This window comes from Dysidea avara, chromosome 6 (genome assembly GCF_963678975.1).
Source record: "Dysidea avara chromosome 6, odDysAvar1.4, whole genome shotgun sequence".
Taxonomy (NCBI): domain Eukaryota; kingdom Metazoa; phylum Porifera; class Demospongiae; order Dictyoceratida; family Dysideidae; genus Dysidea; species Dysidea avara.
Genome location: NC_089277.1, coordinates 26,275,631 through 26,294,226, shown reverse-complemented (window position 1 = coordinate 26,294,226; position 18,596 = coordinate 26,275,631). Strand labels below are relative to the sequence as shown.

The window sequence follows — 18,596 nt, the reverse complement described above, 5'->3', positions numbered from 1 at the left end:
TGAACACCTGGTATAGGTATGACAACTATCAAGAAATCCCCTTGTGTATTCCTGGAAGAATCCTTATCCCTAATAGAATCCTTACTTGAACAACTTGGTAGAAATTTATTTTTACCAGATACTTTGTTAAGGTATTCATTTGGTTGCTGACCACATAAACTTTAATGTATGTCATCAGACTGTATGGCTCACTAGCATTACAACATCTTCTTTCCCAGACATATAAAATTCCTGCCTGAAGAATAAACAAATATTCAGTATATCATTTTTTTTTCTGATGAATTTGTTTTGCTATTCAAACTAATGGCACACTTTAATAATAATTTCTATTTAGTATATATCATGGCAAAAACCACCTACAGTATGCTCAAAACTCTAATCTAGCAACAGTCAGCATTCTAATATACGTACAAAGCTACTAACTCTCTAAACTACAACAATACTGGTCTGTGTACAACCTGTTTCTGTGCATGCATGTGTGCAAAAAAAAACATCAAGTTATTACTAAACAGAAGATTTCTTCCTAGGCAGGAGTTCATAGAACAGCAGATAGGCATCACAATTCTTGACGTCATCCCATTGAGATTCTCTGATAACCTCATCACTTGTGTACAGCCACTTTCCATCATGTGCAGCTCCTTGATCATATTCTCCATGATAATCATACTGCTTAGGATCTCTCAGAGGTCTCCTTCGTACATAAGCTACATAGTGGCCACTTTTAAGAGTAACACCCTTATGCTCAACAACCGCATACAAGCCATAAAAGATGTTGTTGTTTGCATCACAACATTCCTGTAAATTATAAATACTATTTAATTATGCATAATACACATGCTTATAAGGACACACGTGATAATGTGTTGTGTTGCCAAATATAGCCAGTGCTGGCACGCAAAAGACAAGTGTGCATGTATCTTACAGGAACCAATCCATTTTTACTCATCCATAGCTCGATAGTGCCTGAATGTAAATCAACCACTTTTCATGTGGAAACTCCCTCAGGAAGGGTACCTCTTATTCCAAATTTGAGTCAATCTACCTTGCCATCACAGAGATGGTCACCTTCAATATTTTCTTCATATTTTTCTTCTTATTTGTGCATAATTTTATCCTATTTCCTTTTGCATAATGTAGAAAAATCACAATAACTTGCACATGCTTTATTTCAAATTTGGAAGGATAGTACAAACATAATAACGCACAATTACAGTCCTACATATTTTCGTACAGACCAGATAAATACCAAGGAAGCTATGCACAATTTTCAAAGTATGTAAAAGCAATCTGTTGACACGCCTACAAGGTAATTTGAACATTGGTTTGTACACAAAGTAACTATTGTAGTGCAAATCTTTTGCGGTTAGAAAGTACTGAAAGTATTAGCTAAGCAGTATTCTAACAGCCATATTCAAATGTTGCGTTACATTTACTCTGCACCATAGCGCCTGTACTATATTAATACACAGATACACTAGAATATACAGAGACTCTAGAACACCCAGTGTGTAGCACATGGTTACTAGTGTTACATGCCATACTGTGTAGTTTCTGTACCTCCAAACATGTATTGCTGCAATAAGGTGCCATATTCAGGATCGGTGGAAATGTTATGTGAGTTGAATCCTTTTTCACCATGTAATCACCGATGTTGAATCTCTTGATGTGGAGGATCAACACTTTTGGAAGCTTGTGAATTATGATCTGTTTGGCTACCAAACACAGGACTACGTCATCATCACTACCACCACCACTACCTTTCCCATCACCTTAAAAACAATAATTGTGTAAATCCAGCATTTCAGTATTGGTTTTATTGTGAGGGCAGATGTTAAGTACACACACACGTAAGTTTGAATGCACATCACAGTACAATAAAAGTCAATAACAAGGTACAGTACAAAGCAGCACTAATTAACAAGCAACATGTGCATTATGACACATAAGTACTAGAAGAAAGATGTACAAAGCTACAAATATAATGTAACAATGAACCTTATCCAAAATTACGTCACAGACATAAAAAAGGCCACTGTAGTGGGGGGAACTCTTATAAAATTTGTATGGGCGACTATGGGGAGAAATTTTTGAACGGAAATATCTCAGCCAAGAAGGAAGATATCAAGCTCTATCAGCGGGTATGGTTATAAATTAGCTGAAAGAATAGGAATCTAGTGTTGTTTCGATAATTAGCCAAAAATTGCTTGTACGTACTTATTGTAATGTCTTATAGCCATACCTGCTAGTTATCTTCCTTCTTGGCTGAGATATTGTCGTTCAAAAATTTCTCCTCATAGTTGCATGCCCATACAAATTATACGAGAGTCCCCCCACTACGGTGGCCATTTTTATGTCTGTGATGTAATTTTGGATAAGGCCCATTATAAACTTCTATAGTAGAGAAAAGTTTCCTTCATTTATGGCAGCTGTTCTAAATACCATGCGTGTATTATACCTTTCCTATTAGTGCACTGTTGGCAAATAAACTTGTTGTCTTCATCCATATTGTCTATTGCAGTGTGGTCAGTAAGAGAACGCTCCAAACCACTAGCAATATCACTCTCATGATTGTCACGAGTAGGCAGATATGGCATTTTTTTCTTTACAAGAAGATCCTGAGCACTTTTTGCATCATAGTTAATTTTATGTGCTTTTTTTGGATCCCACATTGGTGGATGTTTAGAAGAGCCACCTCCACTAGCAGTATTACTTCTAGTTTGCCTTGACTGATGTTGATGTTGTTGCTGCCAGTAATTTGCTTTGCTAAAATCTTTGTTCTGTTTTGGAAAAAAAAACAACAGATGAGCACATTTATAATATATTAGGTAATACACTGCACACTTTAAAAGAAATTTAGGCAATACATGATATGCACATATATGCATGATCATTTTCTATCTCTGCATGATCATTATGTATCTCAGGTGTAGTATTGGTGGAGGTTAGTACTAGGGCTGTGCGATAATAGTAAAACCTATATCTCGATAAGTGACAACTATTTTCGTCTTGATAATAATGTAATATTGTAAGCACAGTTTTACATATTTGTTGACATAAAGTCCTTGTCTAGTCAGAAATTTTACCTGTTCCTCATTCCTTTCCAAAGGTTTTTCATCTAACTGTGGTTGATATACACTAGATTACGGAGATTTACTATTATCTCGATAATGAAAATCATTATCTAATTTACGATAGGTGATTTAGGTATCTACATTATCTTTGTATCTAAATTATCTCCCAGCTCTAGTTAGTACAGGGAATTATTCACTAAAATTGTCCCAGGTAGTAAGGGATTTGACCAGCACCAAAATACTATTCATCAACAATACTCAGATGCAGATTATGGTAAGGATACATAGGTGTTGATTTGACACATTTGTCACTTACAGAAGATACATACCAATAAGGGAATTGTGTATAACAATTGGTAAACCTTTTAATATTCGCTGGCTCAAAATAAAATTTGAAAAACTTGTACTGTTGTAAAGGTGACGTAATAATTATGGTTATTACATAACAAGGCCTTTAAAATTCATTTTTCACATACATGTACAGTACATTCTAGCAGATTACCATATTTGTACAGCAGCGTCATTAATGAGCACTGCAAACAGTTTTTCCTTTACTGTACCTGCATATCTTTTATTACACCTAGAGAGATGTCAAAGAATGGCTCCAATGTCTGAGATGGCTATAGAAAATACACACATTTATGCACATAATACTAATATAAAATCAAAAAGTATATACAGTAATAAGTACACAATAATGCAATTGTCATGTGTATATTTTTAACCTAACCTAACCTACAGTTATACGTATTTGGACTTCTGTATTCTTACAGGCACCAAAACTACAAACTAATTTCAAGCATACATTTCATACAGCAATAAGATGCACTTATCCTGAAATAGGCATGCCCTCAAAGGTCATATTTTGAGATCCATCATGCACTACCAATGGATTCTTGCATAGTATTAACTATTTCTAGTTACATGTGGCATCATGAATCTGTAGGTAAGTTGATAGTGATGCTTAAAAAACACAATCGAGAATAGTGATTACTCTAAGGAATTTTTACTAATCAAAGTGCTACAGCAAGTGCAAGCACAAAGGTGTGGTCAAGAGACTAATATAGCACAAAGCAAAGCTAAGTGCTACAGATATCAGGCTCAAGGCAGGAGTAGTACTTATTTTCTGCAGTCCATGAATGTGTACGCAGAGCTTTGACTGGTGTAATGTATGAATCCTGCCACATTTTTGCTGAGAAAGCAGTAGTAACTCTTGCATATAAGAAAGCTTATTGTAGTAGTAGTGATTGACACTGAGTGCTACACAACACAGGTGAAGCCATCAATGTTAAGCAAGCTGAAAACTTACTCTAGAAGTCACAAGAACTTGCAATGGTGGGCAATTGTAGCAAACAATTTAAAATACAATTCTGCAATTACATGTGTAACCATTTATCTGCTTTTAAGTAGCGGAATTGTTAGTGAGAGTATTGTGGTTATTCAAGTGTCTCTGTGGGATGTGCACGTGTCTATGATTGTGCCACATTCATACAAATGTGTGCTTTATAGCCATACATATGTAAAGCAGGGTAGGTATAAACAGGGATGGTTATAAAAACTGGAATCGAAACGGGAAACGAAACGAAATCAGCCTACAGTCTAGTGGAGGACAATCACTATATTATGCACAGTAACACTATAATAATTATATGCACGCACTACCTGTTTATGCATCAAGCAAGACTCCAGGTGGAAGGTTTCTCTGCACGGCGCTTATCGATTAGAGATATTAAACGCCTGCTCCTATCCGAGGGTCTGGGGACCCGCTGGGGACTCTACAGTAGAAACGTTCTGTGCTTGGGTAGGTGAGCATTGATTGTCCCTTGACCACTTACATAAGAGGTGTGCCATAATAGCCACAGATGGCTTCATCCCTCTCTTAAAGGCATGGCTTCAGACTCGTCAACCCACTGCAGCCATAGTCTCGTGTACAGACCACTTTTTTCTTTTTGTGTGGGGGCGGGACAAAAAAAGGGTCTGGTGGATCTCCAATACATTTTTTGTGCTGCCGGATCTACAACTTTTGGGGATCGTTGATTAGTGGTGATGAATAGCAAAGGCTTAACGAAGCGACAATAGGAAATACGGCGCGCGTTTGCTTGGCAAGGCTACATCCTTGGGTACGCGCGCCGTATTTCCTATTGTCGCTTCGTTAACAAGCCTTTGCTATTCATCACCACTAATCAACGATCCCTAAAAGTTGTAGATCCGGCTACACAAAAAATGTATTGGAGATCCACCAGACCCTTTTTTCTCCGCCCCCACACAAAAAGAAAAAAAAAGCGGTCTGGGCACGAGACTACTGCAGCCAATCATTACCATAAACGGTTTGTGATGATCAAGTAGTTATTGCTATTCACTCCTCTTATGAAAGTGGTCAAAGAAAAATCAACCCAAGCACAGAACATTTAATATCTCTAATCGATAAGCGCCGTGCAGAGAAATCTTCCATCTGGAGTCTTGCTTGATGCATAAACAGGTAGTGCGTGCATATATTATAGTGTAACTGTGCATAATATAGTGATTGTCCTCCACTAGACTGTAGGCTGATTTTGTTTCATTTCGTTTCGTTTCCCGTTTCGATTCCGGTTTTTATAACTATCCTATAAACAGTAGACCTGGGAAGCGACGCTGGGAAGCAAAGTCTGTTTATACCTACCCCGTAAAGCACACTTTGATGGAAAAATTAGCACATGAATACTTTGACATAAAATCACACCATTCCAGATGCAATGGCGGATCCAGGATGGGGCATTTGGGGCAAATGCCCCCCCCCCCCCCCCCCCCTTCAAGAAATTGCATACAAGATCGAGATACTCTAATAGAGCAGTCAATTACTCTAATAAAGCAGTCACAATGTTCATGAGGCAGTGCAGCTTACTTAGGTAGGATTTTATTTTTACATAACATACGTGATATAATATATTTGGTAAAGGATAACTAGCTATTATTGTTGTGACCTTTTTTTTTTTTTTTTTGCTCTTCAACTTTTTTTTTTCAGCAAGGTGCCCCCCCCCCTCTTTCCAGACTCTGGATCCGCCCCTGAGATGGTATCATACATTAAAAGCAGAGTATTGTACAACAGTGTTGTATAGTATGATTTAGTGTGTACAGTAATTATAATCTAATCAAAAACAGCCAAGCTGTAAAAAAAGGTGCGGCCCCCAAAAAGGCCATGGTGAAAAAAGATGTGAAATCCAAGGTGGCGGCCAAGAACTGGCTGTGATGGTAGGTTAATGGTTACATTTTAATAACAACAATTCAGGTGAATTTGGTGCCAAGACCAAGCGGCACAAAATTCACCTGAATTGTCGTTATTAAAATGTAACCATTAACCTACCATCACAGCCATTTCTTGGCCGCCACCTTGGATTTCACATCTTTTTTCACCATGGCCTTTTTGGGGGCCGCACCTTTTTTTACAGTTTGGCTGTTTTTGATTAGATATCACTTCTTTTTGTATTTGTATACTGCAAAGCCGGCCTATGGCTGGCTTTGGGGCTTTTTTAACCCATGTGTTTTTCTCTTTACTACAGGAAGAAGAAAAGAACTTAAAGAAGAATTTTAGTACTTCAATTATTTTTGATTTTATTAGTAATTATACAAATTATATACATATATTTATTACATGCCCATTATGCCCCACAGGATATTTTTTGCAGCTGATCTCTCTACTGGGTGACTTGAAATGTAGCTGAACTATATACAGGATGGTTTCTTTGTAGCTGAACTCTCTACAAGGTAACCTCTTCTAGCTGGTCTCTCTACAGGGTATTTTGTTTCTAGCTGAACTCTCTACAGGTGATTTGTTTGCAGCTAAACTCTCTACATGGTGGTGTCTTTGTAGCTGAACTCTCTACATGATGGTTTCTTTGTAGCTGAACTCTCTATAAGGTGACTTCGTCTAGCTGAACTCTCTACAGGGTGATTTTTTTGTAGCTGAACTCTCTGCAGGGTGATTTGTTTGCAGCTGAACTCTCTACATGATGGTTTCTTTGTAGTTGAACTCTCTACAAGGTGACTTCGTCCAGCTGATCTCTCTACGGGGTGATTTGTTTCTAGCTGAACTCTCTACAGGTGATTTGTTTGCAGCTAAACTCTCTACATGGTGGTTTCTTTGTAGCTGAACTCCCTACGTGATGGTTTCTTTGTAGCTGAACTCTCTACAAGGTAACTTCTTCTCTACAGGGTGATTTGTTGTAGTTGAATTCTCTACATGGTGGTTTGTATGAGGCTGAACTCTCTACATGGCGGTTTCTTTGTAGCTGAACTCTCTACAGAGTGATTTGTTTGCAGCTGAACTCTCTACATCATGGTTTCTTTGTAACTGAACACTCTACAAGGTGACTTCTTCTAGCTGATCTTTCTACAGGGTGGATTGTTGTAGCTGAACTATCTACAAGGTAACTTCTTCTAGCTGATCTCTATACAGGGTGATTTGTTTGTAGTTGAATTCTGTATAGGTGGTTTCTTTGTAGCTGAACTCTGTACATGATGGTTTCTTTGTAGCTGAACTCTTTACAAGGTGACTTCTTCTAGCTGAACTCTCTACGGGGTAATTTCTTTGTAGCTGAACTCTCTATATGATGGTTTCTTTGTAACTGAACTCTCTACAAGGTAACTTCTTCTAGCTGATCTTTCTACTGGGTGATTTGTTTGCAGCTGAACTCTCTACATGGTGGTTTCTTTGTTGCTGAACTCTCTACAAGGTGAGAATCTTCTACCTGATCTCTCTACAGGGTAATTTGTTTGCAACTGAACTCTGTACAAGTGCGTTTTTGTGGGTGATCTCACTGCAGGTTGATTTGTTTGTAGCTGAACTCACTAAAGGGTGATTTTGCTTGTAGCTGAACTCCTTGCATTGTATCTAGTTTCTAGCTGATCTCTCTACAGGGTGATTTGTTTGTAGCTGAACTGTCTATAAAGTGATTTATTTGTAGCTGATCTCTCTGCAGGTTGATTTGTTTTAGCTGAACTCTCTACAGGGTGATTTACTTGTAGCTGAACTCCTTACATTGTGTCTAGTTTCTAGCTGATCTCTCTACAGGGTGATTTGTTTGTAGCTGATCTCTCTACAAGTTGATTTGTGTGTAGCTGATCTTTCTACAGGTTGATGTGTTTGTAGCCGATCTCTCTACAGGGTAATTTGTTTATAGCTGAACTCTGTACAAGGTGCTTTTTTGTAGGTGATCTCACTGCAGGTTGATTTGTTTGTAGCTGAACTCACTAAAGGGTGATTGGCTTGTAGCTGAACTCCTTACATTGTGTCTAGTTTCTAGCTGATCTCTCTACAGGGTGATTTGTTTGTAGCTGAACTCTCTATAAGTGACCCGGTCTGCGAAAAGGGCTCTTATAGCCTTTCCAATTGCATATATATGGTAACCCATAACTTGACTGGTGAATATGGTACAAGCCTACAATTTGGTCACTCAACAACCCTAACCTGGCAGTAGCTGTGGGTGTAATTACATGGTGATAGCTTTAGTAGATTAGGAGTTATGATTAGCCAAACATGGATAATTGGAAAGTCTATAAGAGCCCTTTTCGCAGACCGGGTCACATAAGGTGATTTGTTTGCAACTGAACTCTCTACATGGTCGTTTCTTTGTTGCTGAACTCTCTACAGGGTGTTTTGCTTGTAGCTGAACTCTCTACAGGGTGATTTGTTTCTAGCTGATCTCTCTACAGGGTGATTTTTTGTAGCTAACCTCTCTTCAGGGTGATTTGTTTCTAGCTGATTGCTCTGCAGGTTGATTTGCTTGTAGATGAACTCTCTACAGGGTAACTTGCTTGTAGCTGAACTCCTTACTTTGTGTCTAGTTTGTAGCTGATCTCTCTACAGGGTGATTTGTTTGTAGCTGAACTCCTTACATTGTGTGTAGTTTCTAGCTGATCTCTCTACAGGGTGATTTGTTTGTAGCTGATCTCTATACAAGTTGATTTGTGTGTAGCTGATCTCTCTGCAAGGTAATTTGTTTGTAGCTGAACTATCTATAAGGTGATTTGTATGTAGCTAATCTCTCTGCAGATTGATTTGTTTTAGCTGAACTCTGATTTGTTTCTAGATGATCTCTCTACAGGTTGATTTGTTTGTTGCTGATCGCTCTAAAGGTTGATTTGTTTGTAGCCGAACTCTCTACACGGTGATGATTTGCTTGTAGTTGAACTCCTTACATTGAGTCTAGTTTCTAGTTGATCTCTCTACAGGGTGATTTGTTTGTAGCTGATCTCTCTACAAGTTGAATTGTGTGTAGCTGATCTCTCTGCAGGTTGATTTGTTTGTAGCCGATCTCTCTACAAGGTAATTTGTTTGTAACTGAACTGTCTAAAAGGTGATTTGTTTGTAGCTGATCTCTCTGCAGGTTGATTTGTTTTAGCTGAACTCTCTACAGGGTGATTTATTTGTAGCTGAACTCCTTACATTGTGTGTAGTTTCTAGCTGATCTCTCTACAGGGTGATTTGTTTGTAGCTGATCTCTCTACAAGTTGATTTGTGTGTAGCTGATCTCTCTGCAGGTTGATTTGTTTGTAGCCGATCTCTCTACAGGGCAATTTGTTTGTAGCTGATCTCTCTACAGGGTGATTTTTTTGTAGCTGACCTCTCTACAGGGTGATTTGTTCCTAGCTGATCTCTCTACGGGGTGATTTTTTGTAGCTGACCTCTCTTCAGGGTGATTTGTTTCTAGCTGATTGCTCTACAGGTTGATTTGTTTGTAGATGAACTCTCTACAGGGTAATTTGCTTGTAGCTGAACTCCTTACTTTGTGTCTAGTTTGTAGCTGATCTCTCTACAGGGTGATTTGTTTGTAGCTGATCTCTATACAAGTTGATATGTGTGTAGCTGTTCTCTCTGCAGGGTGATTTGTTTGTAGCTGATCTCTCTACAAGGTAATCTGTTTGTAGCTGAACTATCTATAAGGTGATTTGTACGTAGCTGATCTGTCTGCAGATTGATTTGTTTTAGCTGAACTCTCTACAGAGTGATTTGTTTCTAGCTTATCTCTCTACAGGTTGATTGTTTGTTGCTGATCGCTCTAAAGGTTGATTTGTTTGTAGCTGAACTCTCTACAAAGTGTTTTGTTTGTAGTTGATTTTTCTACAAGGTGATTTTTTGTAGCTGACCTCTCTTCAGGGTGATTTGTTTCTAGCTGATATCTCTACAGGGTGATTTTTTGTAGCTGACCTCTCTTCTTTGTTTCTAGCTGATCGCTCTACAGGTTGGTTTGTTTGTAGCTGAACTCTCTACAGGGTGATTTGCTTGTAGCTGAACTCCTTACATTGTGTCTAGTATCTAGCTGATCTCTCTACAGGGTGATTTGTTTGTAGCTGGTCTCTCTACAAGTTAAATTGTGTGTAGCTGATCTCTCCGCAGGTTGATTTGTTTGTAGCCGATCTCTCTACAAGGTAATTTGTTTGTAGCTGAACTGTCTATAAGATGATTTATTTGTAGCTGATCTCTCTGCAGGTTGATTTGTTTTAGCTGAACTCTGTACAGGGTGATTTGTTTGTAGCTGAACTCCTTACATTGTGTGTAGTTTCTAGCTGATATCCCTACAGGGTGATTTGTTTGTAGCTGATCTCTCTACAAGTTGATTTGTGTGTAGCTGATCTCTCTGCAGGTTGATTTGTTTGTAGCCAATCTCTCTACAGGTAATCTGTTTGTAGCTGAACTCTCTATAAGGTGATTTGTTTGTAGCTGATCTCTCTGCAGGTTGATTTGTTTTAGCTGAACTCTCTATAGGGTGATTGCTTGTATCTGAACTCCTTACATTGTGTCTAGTTTCTAGCTGATGTCTCTACAGGGTGATTTTTTGTAGCTGAACTCTCTACAGGGTGATTTGTTTCTAGCTTATCTCTCTACAGGTAGATTTGTGTTGATTTGTTCATTGCTGATCGCTCTAAAGGTTGATTTGTTGCAGCTGATCACCCTGCAAAGTGTTTTGTTTGTAGCTGATCACTCTAAAGGGTAATTTGTTTGTAACTGAACTCTCTCCACAGTGACTTGTGTGTAGCTGAATTCTGTGTAACTGAATTCTCTAGAGAGTGACTTAATTGTAGCTGAATTCTCTACACAGTGCATGACTTGTTTATAGCTGAACTTTCTTCAGTGTGACTTGTAATGTTCTGAATCTCTATAGTGATATATTTACTTAACTCTCCACATGGTGACTGTCTTCTTGCTGAACTGTCTATAAGATTAACTGTTTGCAGCTGAACTCCCTACAGAATAACTTGTGATGTAATAAAATTCTATAATGGAATGAATAAATTAGCCGAATGCTCTATTAGGGTGACTGCTCTATTAGAGTATCTCGATCTCACATTTGCTACACGGAGTTGGCTTTCGAATCATAACTCAGTGGTTTGTAATCCGATTCTTCTGTACTACTGCAAGGACTTTCTATGAAGATTATTCCAGCTATACACCGATTTTCAGCTTTATTGTTCTAAGCGGTTTGCCTAGTAGGCGTGAAAACTAATACTTTTTTATTCATAAAAATCGATCGCGTAATTGTGACACAGGTTGGGTTTTGTGTCATATCTCCGTGGTCTTTATCTCGATTCCTTTCAAACCACCAAAAGGCACTCCTACGATGGTTACTCCATCTACATAGCAATTTTCAACTCATTCCATGAAGCGGTTTACCCTGTAGGCGTGACAACAAATCGATCTTGTTTTACGCGAATAATCGGTCATAACTCCTGAACCATTCATCGGATTTGTACCAAATTTGATGCTAGGATTCGCCGTTGGACTCCCTTTCTGTGTGCCAAATTTCAAGGCGATCGGAGTACGCGTTTGCTTGTTATAGCAATTTTTGCAAGTGTGCGAAAAGACGAAGAAAAAAAAAACGAAGAAAAAAAAACGAAACTTTGGCAGCTCGTATCTCGGAAATGGCTGGAGCGATTTCCTTCAAATTTGGAATGTAGACTCCCTTGGCTGGCGGGCAACTGTGTAGCAAATTTGGTTCCAATCGGATACGTAATCACTGAGATACAAAGGTGTGAAAATGACGTTTTCGTTCTTCCTGTCAATATACTCACGGGTGTGGCGCGCCGGCTTCTTGGGCCGCACGACACACTACCGTGTGTCTTGATACTGTAGTCTAAATTCAGTGGTGAAGGGATAATATTACTATTACTTGGTTTATTAATACACTGTGTTATGGTATAATATACTAATGTACACAATGCTTTCATTTCTGTACTAACTTACAGATCTACATTCACGACATATCACAGTGTTCAGTTTAACTCCACCAAATATCTCATCTATTGGAGTAGTCACTTTTGAGGCAACACGGAGATAATCTAAGTGTTATTAATAAGAGAGTGCGTAACAATTAGTATAGCTTTCAGCCTTTCACCTACATTTCATGGCAATCTTATATTCATTTTGTAGATGTACATGAGATAGTGGGTCTGCTTTGACTCCGAATTGGTTGAATATACTAGCTTTGATGCACTAAATGTAAATTAAATACCCTATCACATATCACATACACTGTGAAAAAGGTGGGATATAAGATGGTATTTCCAGTGGCTTATTGAATACAAATAAGCCTTAATATAAACCCTGTATTATACTCATGTTATACTTTAGTATAATGCATACTATACTATTAACATATATGGTTTCAGTTTATTTACTACATTACCTGAAACAGCTTATATTGAATATAATTCCCACATTATACTATCACATATATGGTTTCAGTTTGTTTAACACATTAACTAAAGCCTTACATGAGATCGTTAGTATAATACAGGTTATATCAAGCTTTTTTGTATTCAATAAGCCACTGGAAATACCATCTTATATCCCTCTTTTTTCACAGTGATATTGTGTATATACACAATATGTGATTGGGCCTGCAAAAATAGGGCATGTGGGCATATAAAATTTGCCATGATTCATACCTTTTTATGGTATCATGTCATAGCCATGTAAATGTTCCACCCTTATTAGAAATTTAATTGGCTATTTAGCACAAGTTATAGAATGCAAACATTATGTTCCAGTATTGAGATATGACCTGTTATGTGGCAAGGTGTAGCTTGTGCCCACATGCCCTATTTTCACAGGCACAAATCTACTTGTTAATGGTTGTAAGCCAATCTCAATTACAAGAAAATTCTTCAAATATTTTTAAAACTATGTCCTGCTCTTATTACCAACCCACTAAACATTCATGCGCACCCATATGGGTGATTTTCTAAAATTCAATCGCATAATTTACATGCATCAGTGATAAAACAGTTGTATATAGAGCTGGGAAATATACTGGTATTGTTAATAATCTGTGATATTTAAGTCATACCGGCTTTGATACTGCCTGTTTTTTTTTTAAAATACTGCCATACCGTCTGGGCACTATGGCCTTCCTGTGGGCTTGTTTCATCCCATATTTAGAAGGTAACCAGACATGTGACAAAGTTTGTAGGCAGGTGCTGATGTAGTCAGCTAACCAAACTATGTAAACAAGTTTGTTTGAGGTAATTTGTACCTGAAGTTTGCTGAGCTACCATGGGTATTTGGTGCTTTTGTTGAGGTAAATAGCAGTTGCTTTATTTTACATTAATACCATGATATTTAGTAATACCATGATACTTTTTATGGAAGGTATACCGTTTGTTATTTTTCAATACCGCCCAGCACTAGTTGTATACCTCTGATAAATGATGCACACATCACTTACACATATGTACGTACATACAGTCTATGTGAATACAATTCTTAAGAAACAAAGTTAATGCTATCTAATCCAAAACAGCCAAGCTGTAAAAAAAGAGTGCAACCCTCAAAAAGGCTATGGTGAAAAAAGATGTGAAATCCAAGGTGGCGGCCAAGAAATGGCTGTGATGGTAGTAAAATTTTAATAATGACAATTCAGGTGAATTTTTAGCCAAGACCAAGCGGCACCAAATTCACCTGAATTGTCATTATTAAAATTTTTACCATTAACCTACCATCACAGCTATTTCTTGGCCACCACCTTGGATTTCACATCTTTTTTCACCATAGCCTTTTTGAGGGCCGCACTCTTTTTTTACAGCTTGGCTGTTTTGGATTAGATTTCACTTCTTTTTGTATTTGTATACCCCAAAGCCAGCATATGGCCAGCTTTGGGGCTTTCTTTTTTTCTTTACCACAGGAAGAAGAAAAAGATGAAGCAGATTATAAATACTTTAGCTATTTTTGATTTTATCAGTAAATGTACAATATAAAATACATATATTTATTACATATCAATTATTCCTTATGGATAACTTGTTTGCAGCTGATCTCTCTACTGGGTGACTTGAAATGTAACTGAAGTGTCTACAGGGTGATTTGCTTGTAGATGAACTCTCTACAGGATTCTCTCTACAGGGTTACTTTGTCTGGCTTATCTCTCTAAAGGGTGACTTGTTCGTAGCTGAAATCTCCACAGGGTGATCCTTCTAGCTGATCTCTCTACAAGATGACTTGTTTCTAGCTGAACTATCTGCAGGGTGATTTGTTTGTAGCAAAGTGATCCTTTTAGCTGATCTCTCTACAGGATGACTTGTTTCTAGCTGAACTCTCTACAGGGCTATTTGTTTGCAGCTGAACTCTCTACATGGTGGTTTCTTTGTAGCTGAACTCTCTACAAGGTGACTTCTTCTAGCTGATGTCTCTACAGGGTGAATTGTTTGTAGCTGAATTCTCTACAAGGTAACTTCTTCTAGCTGATCTTTCTACAGGGCAATTTGTTTGTAGCTAAATTCTCTACAGAGTAATTTGTTTGCAGCTGAACTCTCTACACGGTAGTTTCTTTGTAGCTGAACTCTCTACAAGGTGACTTCTTCTAGCTGAACTCTCTACATGTTGATCTTTTCACAGCTGAACTCTCCACAGGGTGATTTGTTTGCAGCTGAATTCTCTACATGATGGTTTCATTGTAGCTGAACTCTCTACAAGCTTCTTCTAGCTGAACTCTCTACAGGGTGAATTGTTTGTAGCTGAACTCTCTACAGAGTGATTTGTTTGTAGCTAATCTCTATATGGGTTACTTGTTTCTAGCTGATCTCTTGAATTCTCCTCAGTTGACTGCTCTATTAGGATGACTGCTCTATTAGAGTAACTCGATCTCGCACATTGCTACACCAAGTTGGATTTCGTGTTATAACTCTGTGGCTTTACGTCTGATGATTACTCCATCTGTACAACGATTTTCAAAGCATTACTCCAAGTGGTTTTTCTGGTAGGCGTAACAAGTAATCGTTTATTATTAGCTAATCTCGATTGCATAATTGTTACATACTGTTGGTTTTTTCGTTGTATCTTCATCGTTTTTACCTCGATTTCTTTCAAACCACAAAAGGTTTGAGGTTCAATAGTTAACCTATTCACCCACTGATTTTCAGCTTCTTCCTGTAAGCGGTTTTTCCCTGTAGGTGTGACAACATATTGGTGTTATTTTTTTTGTAAATAATTGCTAATAACTCTTTGCCTGTTTATCGTATTCCAGCCACAGTTGGTATCAAGACGCACCTTTATACCCCCTTCTGTGTGCCAAATGTCAAGGCAATCGGATATGGTGTTCACATTTTATTGCAGTTTTTGTAAGTGGGCGAAAAGAGGAAGAAAAATAAGAAGAAAAAAATGAAGGAACTAAGCCAATTTTTGAAGTCACATACGTATCTTGGGAATGCTTGAAGCGAAATCACTGAAATGTGGTAGGTAGAGTACTTGGCAGATGTGTCCACAGCAAAAATCGTCTTGTTTCATCAAGGCAGCACAGAGCTACGGAGGTGCGAAAATTGTATTTTCTTTCTTCCTGTCAATATGATCATGGGTGTTGCGCGCCGGCTTCTTGGGCTGTACGACATACCGTGTGTCTTGAAATATGTTAAAAATAGTGCAGTAAAGAGTGAGTACAATAATTAGTAGTATGAGGTGGAGCCTAGTATTCCAAGACCTCATTTTGAATGCATGTCATGTTTGGACATAGGCAATTCTTTAACTATTAGAATAGTACACAGTTTAAAATGAAGACTTGTAATGAGTGAAGTAGTTAGGTTGCCTTGCTCATAATGCTATGAATGGCTCACAATGTATTACATACGTATGCAAGTCAAACCCACCCTCAGTCTATTGTTCTAAGCATATACGTAGCCCATACATGCCACAAGGCACAAACGGCACTTATGGGCTTCTGATATTGCCAATATTCCAGCATTGACTTTAACAAATTATTCACAACATGTAAGAATATAGGAGCTGCAATTTTATACATTGTATGATCATAGTACGTACATGCCAGGGCATGAAACTACAAAACAATTTATGAGCAATAGCAATCAAAACAAATTATTACACACTAACATTGACTTCCTCTTTCTTTAGCTCATATAAAAAATGTCGCAGTAACTCATGACTGTCTTCTTGTGTGTACGACACAAATCTCTGTTGACTGTGTGATGAAATTTAATTGCACATAAACATTCACAGGTAAAGACTTTAAAATATACATTTAAATAGCTTTAGAAAAATTTCTGCAATGCATACAGTACAACCGTAAAGTGTATATCACTACTATGAACACTGTTTTCAAGGAATATGTTGAAACCTGCTAATCAGAACACTTGAAAATGAGGATACTTGTGTAATTTGGACACTTAGTTAAGGTCTCAGAGTATTTGCTTAGCACATAAACTGATCTGGAAAATCAGGACACCTTGATAATCTGGACAATTATGGTTGGGAGTGTCCTTAATACACAGGATTCATTGATTGCTGACAATACCCCCACAATCATTAGCTTGTGGGAAGAGAAGAATACTCAGAGCAATAGAGACTGATAATCAACCAGGCGGGAGAATAACAAGTGAGTGACCAACATTAATTCCAAATGTTTGGTTCCAATCAATTATAACTACATAATACTTTTTAATACAAATACTGCAAATACTCAATGAGTACTTGTTAAGGATTTTGGTACTCAGATAGTAAAATTGGTACTCAAGTACTCGTTAAGATCACATGACCCAGTTCACATGATGCATTTGCCATTAGGGAGTGACACAATGAAGGCGATCGAGTTTGATTGTCATAATTTCTTCTCAGGAACACTACACTACCTTCAGTGCTTTAATACGGTGTGTGTATCATTTTTGCTACTTGAAAAAGCTCTGAACTACTTAAAGTCATGTAACATGGGTATGACTACAAGTAGCTAGTATTTGTGAGTATTCAATCGTTAACTCTAGAGAGTACTCAAATACTAAAAAACCATGATCTGCAATTTTCATGATCTGCAAACCATGAGATACTAGTGGACACTTTCAAATCCCAGTTGGTTGTGACCTTTTTTTTTTTTTTTTTTGGTCTCACCTTACCAAACTATAGAAATAAGTCTGGGTCAGCTCAAAGGATGACCCCCCTCATATCAACTACTTCCTCCGCCGCTGCACACACACACACACACACACACACACACACACACGCTTTTATGAAAACCAGGTGTGCTCCCACAGCCAGCCTTCAGCCTTTGGCTGGTTGTGGGAGCATGCCTGGTTTAAAAAACAGTGAAAAAAGAGATGAATGGTGGTATTACAGCATAGCTCAGTGGGATAATCCCTGCATTGGCACGTTATAACAATTATTTTGTTCATCCCACCAAGCTATGTCATAATACCATCATTCATCTATTGCTGTTTATTGCTTGGATCCCTACTTCATTTTCAAATTAATATACTAGTTCGTTTGGTTTTTTTTGTTACTATACATGTGTGACTGTTCTATTATGGTGACTGCTGTATTAGGGTATCTCAAGTTAGCCTTTCACCTACCAGGGGGTGTGTTATACTATTTCATCTTTTCATTGTGCTAGCATTATGAATACAGCTAGACCAATAATAAGGAGGGTGTGGTCATCATGATTGAGTAAATAATTTTATATTACAGTACAATAGTACTACCATACTGTATGATATTCAATTGCAAATTCATTGTATACCAGCACTTTGTTGTGCCATGCAACCATTCTACACACATTGTGTCATGAAAAGAAACTAGGAGACTACATTTTCGTCCACATCTTGACTTATATCTGTGTAGCTAATGTGAAAGTGTAAGTATAGTCTAAGCCAAGATTTGGGTTCTATAACAAATAGACTCAAATGTATAGGCTGCCTAGATATGATGAGGCAATTAATGTAATTTGTGCACTCCCTTAAATAGTGTTTATTGTATATTCAGTATAGTAGTGATTCATTTACACTCAGATTCAACTTGCTCTTCAGGTTTCTACAGTAATGATATTTTGATTACAGTCAATCAGACCATAATATAATGTTTTGTTATGCTCACCTCTTAAGTAAAGAAACATAGTCATATGACTTGCAACATCCTGCACTTCTCTAAGAATTGTGAGTATAATACATAGTTGGAGTGAGTGCCATGAGGTTTTCTTGTGAACAGCTAAGGTATGTGTGAGGTTTTACCTTGAAATGATTATGTACACCACATCCTTATATCCTTATTTAGCTAAATTCTAA

General features: G+C 37.7%; 1 protein-coding gene across 1 annotated transcript; it reads right to left on the bottom strand.

Annotated features, from left to right (window-relative positions):
• Positions 1-253: 253 nt before the first annotated feature.
• LOC136257209 (ubiquitin carboxyl-terminal hydrolase 45-like) lies at positions 254-17,278 on the bottom strand. Its single transcript, XM_066050288.1, has 7 exons — positions 16,423-17,278; positions 12,444-12,537; positions 12,289-12,383; positions 3,632-3,691; positions 2,456-2,777; positions 1,558-1,769; positions 254-795 (listed from the first exon to the last, which is right to left on the bottom strand). The coding sequence occupies exons 2-7, from the start codon at positions 12,448-12,450 to the stop codon at positions 505-507; spliced, it is 987 nt and encodes a 328-aa protein (XP_065906360.1). The 5' UTR covers positions 12,451-12,537; positions 16,423-17,278; the 3' UTR covers positions 254-504.
• Between the last annotated feature and the right edge of the window lie 1,318 nt (positions 17,279-18,596).

What these genes read in the sequence shown, in the direction of transcription:
- LOC136257209 (XM_066050288.1), bottom strand. An exon ending in TATGTCGTGAATGTAGATCT is followed by an intron (nt 3,692 to 12,288) that starts GTAAGTTAGTAC and finishes TATTTTCTATAG; the next exon opens with CCATCTCAGACATTGGAGCC. An exon ending in GCAGCAATACATGTTTGGAG is followed by an intron (nt 796 to 1,557) that starts GTACAGAAACTA and finishes TATAATTTACAG; the next exon opens with GAATGTTGTGATGCAAACAA.